The sequence below is a fragment of the Solanum stenotomum genome, chromosome 1 (genome assembly GCF_019186545.1).
Source record: "Solanum stenotomum isolate F172 chromosome 1, ASM1918654v1, whole genome shotgun sequence".
Taxonomy (NCBI): Eukaryota; Viridiplantae; Streptophyta; class Magnoliopsida; order Solanales; family Solanaceae; genus Solanum; species Solanum stenotomum.
In genome coordinates, this window is record NC_064282.1 from 27751059 (window position 1) to 27762938 (window position 11880).

Consider the following 11880-nt stretch of genomic DNA (forward strand, 5'->3'; position numbering starts at 1 on the left):
TGATGCAGTATCCTGAGATGATGTTTGTACTCAGGTATTGATTTCTTATTCATTTTATTAGTTCCTTGTATTTTATTCAATAGGAACTTTATGAGTGGTGATTTTGTTCTCCTCGTCGAGTTGTTCTCTTGTCCTCCATAGAGATGGAGTTTTGCGATGGTAATTCTTTGGTCCTGTTTCTTGATGTTTTGACACAACAATGCAGAAACAGATTTTTTCACTTCTAGGAAAAGTTTTATGTTACATGGTTCTTTGTGAGTTTTACCAAGTTATTGTTTTTGTTTCCCCAGCAGTCACTCTTCAGTTCTAGAAAAAAACTAAACTTTGTGGGATTCTCTGATTACTCCAGATGTACTTTTGCTACCATATTTAATACCATTTGACACTTGTTTTGAGCCTTATGCAGGGAGGGATATATATCTGCATTCTATGGAATAAATTGTCAAAGAATGTGAATTGAGCCAACCTCAATATATTTTAGTTCTTAATCTTTTAATTTTATGATGGATACTATGATTAGACTTGCATTTGTCATTTTGTATACTATCAGGAGAAAGGGATTTTGATAGTTGATTGTTCACATCTCAGTTGAATTTTGGTGATCTGAGTAGCTATTTTACATCAAGTCTTCCTTCCAATCTTGTAAACAGATTTTTAGCTTTGCAATATTGCTTTACTTTCAGAGCCTAGAGGCCAATACTAGATAACATGTCATTTATGTGCATCTAACAAAAGCGGAACAAAGCCCTCCAGAAAACCTTCTATGACTGACTTCACCAAACAAAAGCAGCAGGGCCTCATTTCATAAGACTCGATGAAAGCACCAATCAATCAACAATACCTTAATCCCAGATTAGCTGGGGTGCTATATGAACCCTCTGTATCCAGTCCGCTCTGTTTGCACAGTTGCATCAATTTCATTTCAAGCTCAAAAAAACTATAAAAGAACACAAAGTAAGGATGAAACTATAAAATTTCCTGGCAGAAATGGAAATATGGACACTAATACTATTCAAATCTAGCTGAATACTCCATAACAAGATTTCATAAAATTCCAGTACTTGTTATGAGATATTTAAGCTTCACATTTCCAACAGGTGCAGTGGGTAGGAATCATCCTTCCTGCCCTTATTAAAATGGATCTTCACGATAGATACTTTTCGAACTGTGAAACCTCTACTACATTTCTCAATAATTTGTGAAATGCCTTGTCAGAGAAATAGAGGAATCCTGCATGAAGTTCCTATTAAGTGGCCAAGTAAAACTTTGGATATCTGGCTTTGACCTTGTTTGACAGGACGTGCAGTTTGCATAATAATTACCAGCATAGTTACTTCTCCAAGAAAAAAAAGGTTAGCAGCATATGAGGCACTCATTAACTGCACACTGAATGGTATTCCGACATACAGGTTATCTCTATTTCCCGCACCTATGAAGATAACTAAACAGAACAATTTTTTCGTGTGAAGAAAAATGCTGATAGAAAGAAGCTACACCTAGTTAGGTGATCAACAGTGATGAAACCGTAAGTATAAGGTGGCCTTGGAGTTAAGAACCTAAGGCTCCATAACAAAAGCCTTTTAGTTCAAATGGTTGTGGAGGTTCAACAATGGCAAGCAGTGCTAAAGTGCTACAAGGTTAGAATAAATATCCAGATCCATATAGTCTAGTAACCTGCAAAGATGGCAGCACTGCTGACTGCTTTAATGCAACTAACTGGAATCTCCATTTCAAAAGAAATCTTCAGGGTTGTGAACTAGAGAGTGCAAGCATGCTCATTACTAGTTTGAACAGTGTGGTGTTAACAGGGGTCAGATCTGATTCTTTGATATAAATGCCAAGTAAAATGGAATTTTCATAGTTAACTCTAGCTATGATTGGCGATCTAAAGCAGTGGAGTTGGGAAGGCAACATTGGTCCTAGAAGTCGGTATGGAGAACTTATGTCCCAACAAAAGTGGCTGACTTTGGATGGATAACAATCAATGACGCTTGCCTTACACATGAAAATCTCCAAAGGAGGGAAATACAGTTTGCAGTGTGTTATTACCTTTTGAAACTCTATTGTCTACAGAATTTTATTTTCTTGGTGTAAAAGGAAACCTAGTGAGGGATTAGAGGATATAATAGAATTCATGAATTCCTTATGTAGTCGAAGGCTGAAAACCATAACTGTTTTGATAAACATGATAATACCTACTTGGTCCTATTGACATCAATAAAATTCTACATTTTCCTATTTCACAACGACCCCACTGGAACATCCCTAGACTGATATTCAAGGTTCTAAGAATACTTTGGTCCTTCACTCTTCTCAAAAGCACATTTCCGGTTTAAAGTTCCACTATGAGAGAAACTTAATGCAGAATGTGGCAGTATTATAATTGACCATGAAGGTTAATTGAAATGTGAAGCAATAAGAACCCATCCTTCAGCGGCATCCAATACAAAATGAGAACAAGCAAAAGTTTATAATTTCAAAGAAGGAAGAGTGCACCAAAGCCATTGCCTCCAAAATCACGACGACAACCAAATGTGAGCAAGAAGCACATATAATATGAATTAAACTATGCCTTCCATTGAAATTTATATGTAACTTAAACAGATTATGTCACAAAACACTATGACAAATGAAGGAATACAATAACCAGTGCTCTAAGACAGGCATAATAACAAGTACAGCGTGGCACATATTGTGATCAAATGGTACAAAAATTTAAGGTTAAAAGGGCATCCCAATTTTGACCTTAATGCATGATCCCTTTCATATGCATTCAAGAAGATGGTACCTTGACAGCTTTAAATGGAGGGTGAAGTAATCCAAGCTCATCATTCACTTCAAGTGGATTGCTTGTTTCGTTACGTGTTCTCTTCACTCTCCTACTACCAAGTGATTTATGAGTGAATCCGTACATCTGCAGGATCTGGTTGTCACCAAAGTTGAATGCACGATCCATTTGCTTCAAGCACTTCTCTACTGAATAATCTCCAAACTTTGCACAAGGCTTGCAACCCACAAAGTGAGTAACAAGTGGCCACCTATGGTCACCAAGACCAGGGTGGTAATTCTCAATCATCTCTTCATATTTATCTACCAGAATTCCCCAGTAACCGTGCAAGTAATAAGCATTCTCAAGATAAACCTTATCACCCCATATCTCCTTCTGAGTTGCCAATATATATACCATTGCTGACTGATCATCAGCTTCAAAAACTGGTCTACCTTTAAGCTCCCGAGTAAGAAGCGCCCCGGCTTCCTCCCTTACCTTTCCCTTTGGCCCCATAGGAGCCAACACATCAAGTAAATCCAAAGCCCATTGAGTATTCCTCAATAAGAAGCTACCAGTATTCAAACCAATCCAATTCTTCTGATCATAAACCATATGATTCCATCCATGCATCACAAGATTAGCATCTTTATACCTCTCCCATGGAAGCTCAAAACCCATATCAGTAAACATAGCATCACTATCCATCCACCACAAAAACTCAACCTCAGGATGTGAAAGCAAAAGCTTCCTAAGCAAAGGCAATTTAGCCCAAAAACCGGTCATTTCAGCATCAAGCAAAGCCATATTATAAAAAATCTCAATCCCATGAAGCCTACAATAATCAATCTTATTCTTTATTGACTTCAACAAGTAATGATCACCAACTGGATTCTCACATGGCTTAGGAGATGAACCAGTAACCAACAACACCCTTGGCTTATGTGTTCCTACAAAATTAGGAAAATTAGGATTTTTTTTCAACCACTCCCCTCTTTGCTCATCCCAATCTGTTATCTTTGGACCAAGAGCATAAGGTTGATTTGGATCTCTCTTAAACTCAGGCTCACCATCATCCTCATCAACTAAAATCTTCTTTAAATCAAAAGTAGCATAATTATTACTATCTGAGGATGAATCACCACCATCACTTAGAGTGCTTGTAGATGATACCTGTTGTGCTTCTTCAAGAACGCGTCTGGGCTCCACGCGCTTCCTGTAATAGCTAAATGTTTCACGAATTTCCTTCAAATCTTGGCCAGGAGTACCAAATCTTCCAGCACCCAAATTCCCTCTAAGGACAATAACGGTAAGGAACAAACACAAGAATGTAAGCTTCCCATTTCTCATAATTCTCCTGACTTGCCATGCTCTACGAGCACTCAGAAATCGATCTAACATCTTTTCCCTCAATACCCACAAGCTGAAATGGAATAAAAATCAAATCTTGATGATGAAAAATCAAATCTTGGAAAGTTTTAGACAAAAAGGGCAAGTTTTGACATTGATTTCATTGTTGGGGTTATAGAAAATGGACAAAAAAGATGAGGATTTGGGTGTTGAAAAATGGAGATTTAGATAAAGATCTGAAGGTGGGTTTATGAAGAAAGATAGAAAGAAAGAAAGGTGTCGGTGGGAGAGTGATGGGAGGAAATTGCCTAAGGTAAGGTAGATGTGTAAGAATGGAGATGAAGATGAAAAAATTAGGAAACAATGTGTAATCTTTTCACATTCAGACATAAAAGTTTGTAATATTTTATTATGGATAATAAATGTTTCAACTCAGTTTAATTAATAGACAGTTAAATTTATATAAAATTAAATAAATAAACATATTATTTTTACATGTCATTCTAATTGACAATTTTATGACTTTTCTAACGTCTTATATGTATTATGACACGTATATTTATTTGTTTGATTTATATAAATTTAAATATATATTTATGTACACTCGAATGAAGGGGCATGTTATTATTTTTATTAATGAATTACAGTCTGGATTATAGTACGCGTAATGGGAAAGTAGTGCTGTGCTGTTTCCATTTTTCATTTATTTTATTTTACTTTTTAGCTAGTAGACAGCAAAAGGTTTATTATATTAAAAAATATTCAACATTTAGCGTACATAAAACATTTGTCTTTCTAAGATTATGACATAGCGGACATTCTTTTTTAGAGAAATAGATATTAGTCTCTTGCATATAATAATTTTTTTTTTAGATGAAAAATTTGTGGAAGATATACTAAGTTGTTGGTTTGCGATCTAATTATACTATACTTTTAGACATAAATTATGTAATGAGTGGTAATATTGAGATTATTGTGTTGAGCATATTAATCTATAGACCTCGTTATAATAGTCATTTACTATTATAACATTTTATAATAATTTAATCTTTATTAGAATCAATTTTTCATGTTATATTATATTTCTCTATAATAATGTTTTGCCTAAAACAATAAGAATATTCATTATAACATTACACACTCTTTGTAAAATTATTTTTCTATTGCAATTATATTCAAATATTGTGTGATAATATTTTATAAGAAATACATTATATAAAAAAAATACAAAATTAAAATATTTATGATAATCATCATCAATGTCATTCACATAATAAATTGTAAGTATGAATACCTGAAAGGAAAGAGTTATATTTACATGATACACATCAATTAAGTTCATTTCTTCATGAGAAAATGTTACTGGTGTTTGGCTTTTTTTATATTCATATTTTTTCTATATATTTTCTTTAAAAAATTAAATTAATTTTCAAATACATTTCTTATTTTTGTACACAAGTTCATTTATCTATTTTTTGTGTATTTTTATTTATAATAACTAAAAGAGATATATATGTATATAACAACATCTCATTATAATAACCATATTTGAGATAAATAATTGTCCCCATAATGCGTTTGACTCTATGATTCATAACAACATAGAGATTATTATAGAAAATTTACATGGTACAACTAACTTATGTATATATTCACCATCAGCAACAAACGCTTAAAATAATTACTATTTATAGGTACACTTTGTATTTAATAGCAAATAAAAAAAAGTCTTCTAATCTAAACCTAACAGTCGTCACCCTTCTACTCTCTTACACTATTTTCTCTTTCTCTCTCTTAACATTTTGTCAATTCAAAATATCCATTAAAAACTTATGAATTTAATCATATCACTTTATGTTATATCTTATATTTTTCACGTGAATATGTTATAAATAGATCAATATGAGTTGGATAGGTTAAGAAAGTATCACGAGAATCGAAAGTTAAAGCAAATTGAAGATATTATATATAACTCGTCTATATATAGAGGTATCATAATAATATAAAGTGATATGCAAGTGGATGTTGTATGCATCCTCAATATGGGACTATTTACGTCAAAGATTATATACCTTAATACAACCATTAGAAAGAATAACATAAATATTCATTAAACTATATGTGAAAGTATGTGTGTTGATACAATCATATAGCGCGAAAGAATATAGTTTATACAAGTAAATATCAACAACAACAACAAAAAATTAGCTACAATATTGTATTAACATTAGTCTCTGCTATGGAATAGCATACAACGATAAATATAAGTATCTTCTTCTTATTTCTATGTATCTTCTATATATTTTGAATGAATATAGTACTACGAGATTACATCAATAATGATAGAAGATTATATCAACAGTGATACAATTGAAACAAATATCTTCTTCTTTTTCTTCGTCTATGTTTTTCTTGTATTTCGAATGAATTGTTATATCAATATTGATATTATTGTTTGTATCAATATACGGCAAAAAAAAAACAATTGAAGTGATTTGTATCTATGAATTGATGTAATTGTGAAACATTAAATAGTTGTATCAAAATTTGATGATGAAGAATCAAAAGAAGATTGAATGAATTCGCATATAATATATCTGTAAACTAATTTGAAATCTACCGTATTGATGTATCAATCTCAAATAAATTACAATTGAGTTAATTTTAGAATAATACTTTTATCAATAACGAATAAAGTATAATCCAATTAATTATTTTATTTACTCGCTCAAATTATAGTGAATATATCATTTTTTTAGTTTCTATATATGACTAATTATTAGCTTACAAAGTGTTTACTTCATTTGATTTTTATATTTATAGTTCCTAAATATGTGAGTATTGTTTACATTATCATGTATAGTTAGTTACTGGTAAAAATTTGATAAAATTTAAAAGGTTATACATTAAATGTCACAGGCCATGTATTAGGGGAGACTCACATGGATTCGGATCTACGGCTATTATTGAACACATGCATAAAAGCCAGCCATGTTAATGTGACGATACTCAAATCGAATATTCTAATAAAATATTCGTCCCAATATTTCAAACTTTCAATTAATATAAAGAAATTAAAATATAAAATTTAGTTAAATGACATAATAAAGTTCCAGTGTAGGACATATTTCCACGATTTGATATTTGGAGGCCCTCCTTTACTAGATTAGAGACAATGTATTTATTTATATAATTATTGGTACCTAGAGACAATAAATATATATTATACATAGATATTGCCAATTTTTCTCAAAAACATATTTGTGATTGCAAGTAGTTTTGCTTATTAGGTTAGAGACAAAAAGAAAATAGTATATACTTAAAAAGGAAAAATATCTGAAATATATTTGAACTTTGACAGAAATTGTTATAACAATCCCAAATTTTAGGCAGAATCTATTACCCAACACTATTTAATAGTATATTTTAAAGATATATAAGTGTTCAGCTGGACAAGTTACTATTTATAATGATGCAATATTTATGATGTTCATGTGAACACTTATATATCTTTAAAATACACTATTAAATAGTGCAAGGGTAATAGATCCTGCCCAAAGTTTGATATTGTTTCAGCAATTTCGATTAAAGTTCAGATATATTTCAAACTTTTTCCCCTATTAAAAATAATAATTTATAGTATAAGATTAGGAACATATATCTCGATTTAACTCCTTTAAAATTCGTTTATGAGGGATTTTGATATTTATCGCCTGGCAGTTGGAACCTTTAATGATATCGTAATCAGTTTTATTATGCAATTAATAAACGACTTTAATTTAATAAAGATTGGTCCCAGCATTTGCGTGTTTTAATTAGTTCAAACTTATACGTAATCAAATTAACAACCGGCGAAGAAATGGATGTTTCTGTTTGAAATTAAATAGCACACATGCATTGTTTCTTTTATTATTATTATTATTATTATTATTATTATTATTATTATTTTATGTGGATTGCTGATTGCATAATTTCTGTACATCGAATATCTATTGCTTAGAGCCTACATGGTACTCATTACTACTAAAACCACTTATTTTCGAAAGTACTTTCTAAAAATAGATTTTTAGGAAATTATTTTTTTTAAAAATAATTTCTATTTAACTAATTCATTCAAGAAGTTAAAAAAATATTTTGAGAGTCAAATTATGAAAGAAGTTAAGTATTAATATACTTTTAATATTACGATTGTTTTATAGAGAGAAATCATTTTAAATACAGTAAAACATTTATAAACTAATACTCGGTAAATTAATAATCTCTCTAAAATAATATTTTCCTCCGGTCCAGATTTGGGCCAATGGAAAAAATCATCAATTTCGAAAAGATAATAAGATAATGTATTTCCAGAAGACCCCTATATAAATATATGGTCTCATTAATTATCATAGATTAATAATTCTTTAAAAGTACAAATATATCTAAGACAATTTAGTGAAATATGATTCTATTGCGTTCTATTTTTTCTTAAAGTTTAAATCTAGTTGAAGCTCATCTCTAACTTTTCTTATTGCATCCAAGAGCTTCGGTGTTGTTTTTTTGAACTGCACCATAAAATTGTGAAGAGTTTAGATGCGATAAGTTCTTCCTTACGCGTAACTAGTTCCAAAGGTACTATAGTATCATCTTCAACTTCATCATCAACATTGTTTTTTTTCTGATGGTATCCACAATTTCTTCTAAGCTCTGGACCTCTGAACATATATCACTTTCACCCCGGATAATCCAACAGGTTATTGACATCCATTTTATTGTGGTAACCGAGATCATTAATCATGACCTCAAGTTCATGAATGACGTTTTTACAAGTGGGTTCATTCAAATTCTTTGAGATTGCATCCCCCAAACGAATTTTACAGTGTCAAAAACAATTTGATATTGTCTCTTGCTGAACATTTGTTGTCCAAGCAGGGATTACAAAGTTGATAGCATCCAAAACATTAATCTTTTCTGGATCAGTTTGTCCCACTTCATAGCCTTCTAATAAGCTACGATAAAATATGTTACGATAATACATCTTGAAAGCTCTTATCAAAATTAACCTTCATTAAATCTCAAATCATTCTTTAAATTAATAAATATTAATTTATCAATTAAATAATATCTCTATAAAATAATAAAATTTCATGGTCCCACCTATATTAATTTATAGAGGTTTTATTGTATCTATGGTAAAGATTTTAATTAAAAAATTTATTTTTATTAAATAAAAATGTACATATTCAAATTTTCAATAAATATTTTGGGAGGAGTGAAATCTTTAATTGTTATCTTTTTTGTTTCTAATCTTGTAAATATATTGTTGTTACCTTTTTTTTCTAATTCTGCAAATAATATATAAAATATAAAATAATAATATATAAATGTAAAATAATAAAAATTATTAGATAAAAATAATCTTAAATGAAACTTCACCAAAATTAGGAGATATGTTAATTAATTATAAGGGATATATTGGTAAATATGGATATATGGAAATGATATTTTAGTTTTGAAAAACATAATTACCAGCTTTTGCTTTTTTTAAGAAGTAAAAATATTTAGCTTCTCAATCGCATAAAAACTACTTCTGCTTCTATTTAAAAGTAGTTTTACTGATTTGCCAAACACCTAATTTTTCAAAAAATATATTTTGTTTCTTCTCAAAATAAGTATTTTTGGCCTCCCAACAGCAATGATAAACATGCTCTTAATACAAAAATAAAATAAAATTTGCTAATAATATTTATTAGATATTTAAATTGTAATTTGTTTTAGTTGACAATTGGAATATATGATGAAGTATATTTTTTACATATTTTTTATTTAAATTTGAAAATTAATTTACGCATTTCCTCAAAGTAAGTTAGATAATTAAGTTAATCAAATAAAATATGTTATCACATATAATTATATAAATTAGACTCAATTGTAATATGCATGAAATTTTTATGACTTATTGAGATGAACACACAAAGGTTTAATTGGAACAAATAATAGTTTAAATGTCTAAATAAAATTTATTGACAAGTTTAAAGAGTTATTTTTTATGTATTAAGCCAATATATTGATTATATTAAACACTACTATAATATGAATTAGTTCTAATACATCCTTTATGATTTAAAATCTAACACTTATAATTCATATACATTAAAAATATCTTATACTTACCCCTGTTAGATATATTCATAATTAAGTATATTGAAATATAATTATTAAAAAAATACTTAAAATATAATTTAAAAAATATATATATAACTAAGACATGAATCACAATAGTACGTGAACATATAAATTTCAATTACCTAATTTTAGAAGAAAGCTTGACGGATTATTAGCTCACATATTCAAAGGGCTTGATTGTTAAAATGAAAACGAGTCCACAAAGTTAAACAATTAAATTAGTTTAATAGAAATGATATGTCATGCGTTTAATTTTATCTTGCATAACATTTCTTCTTAGATAATTATTTTGGAATATATTCCATTATTAGGTTGTTTCGATTAATTGTTGTCTCGATAAGAACTTTCGTTATAGATTGATAATCCTTCTCGAAAGTATGACCTACAATACATTGATTACATTTGGAACTAGACATTATATTTTGTTTATCATCATTGGAAAGTATAAACATACTATAAACTACTTTTGATTGAATTTGAAATAATTTAGGTGTGTTTGGCGTGAAAGAAATATTTATTAGAAAAATAAATAAGGTTCTTACTTATTTTCTTGTGTTTGATATGTAAAAATATATATGCATAGTATATTTAATATATTTGTACATAGATAAATATATCTAGTATCAAATATGCATTGATGTATCCAATGTATCTGTATATAGGTACATCAATCCAAATACATGTATATTGTATCAAATAGACACAATATATTTACTTATCAGATAAGTACTAATGTATCAAGTGTATCTGCACATAGACACATACTTAGAAAAAGAAGATACAATTATTATTATGATGGTGTAATATATCACAAATATAATAAATTACAGTTGAAAATAAAATTAACAAAATGAATAAATAATTATTTAGGTTGAGACACAGATATCTCGCTCTCTTTAAGGAGATTCAAGTCCACTGCGGCATAATCTACATCGATCCAGCAGTATAACTCTTGACTTGTCCCCTCCAGGATACAACAACCCAACAACATGTACAACTCAAGCAACTCCGGATTAGTTGAAGAATCCAAAACTCTACATAAAAACACCTTCCTTTAACATACAAATATTCTCTTTTGTATAGTGAATATAGTTGAAGACTTATTTTCTATTTCTCAACTCTCTCTTTCACTACACTAAATTCAATATAAACTTTTACCACAATTTATAGTTTTATACCCACAATTTATACCCACTAACATATGCACTTAATATTTTATTTTAATAATAAAATGCATATACACCAACATATTATCTATTGACATGTATCTTGTATCAAATATACATTGATATATTTATCAAATAAGAAAAGATACCATCTAAATACGTGTATCCAATATTAATTATACACTGATAAATTCATCACCTCCCAATATCTGCCATCTAGTAACAAATTCTCATATAATTGTAATGATCACACCTTCAATTTCCTTTTCAATAATGAATCTTGTCACGATCATCTTCTTTCAATATTCATAATAACATTTTTTTCTCAATCCACTTTCCAAATTTTGATCGACTACTTTAGATAATCGTCAAAGCTAAAACTTGTTCAATAATTCACTTGAAAATGATTTATAAAGAGCTGTACTTTTCGAA

At 29.3% G+C, this 11880-nt stretch overlaps 1 protein-coding gene across 1 annotated transcript; it reads right to left on the reverse strand.

Annotated features, from left to right (window-relative positions):
• Positions 1-2557: 2557 nt before the first annotated feature.
• On the reverse strand, positions 2558-4501 carry LOC125863653 (xyloglucan 6-xylosyltransferase 2). Its single transcript, XM_049543698.1, has one exon. It carries the CDS (start codon positions 4166-4168, stop codon positions 2774-2776), a length of 1395 nt encoding a protein of 464 aa, XP_049399655.1. The 5' UTR covers positions 4169-4501; the 3' UTR covers positions 2558-2773.
• Between the last annotated feature and the right edge of the window lie 7379 nt (positions 4502-11880).

Coding starts and splice junctions, on each gene's coding strand:
- LOC125863653 (XM_049543698.1), bottom strand. CDS start 4,168: ATGTTAGATCGATTTCTGAGTGCTCGTAGAGCATGGCAAGTCAGGAGA.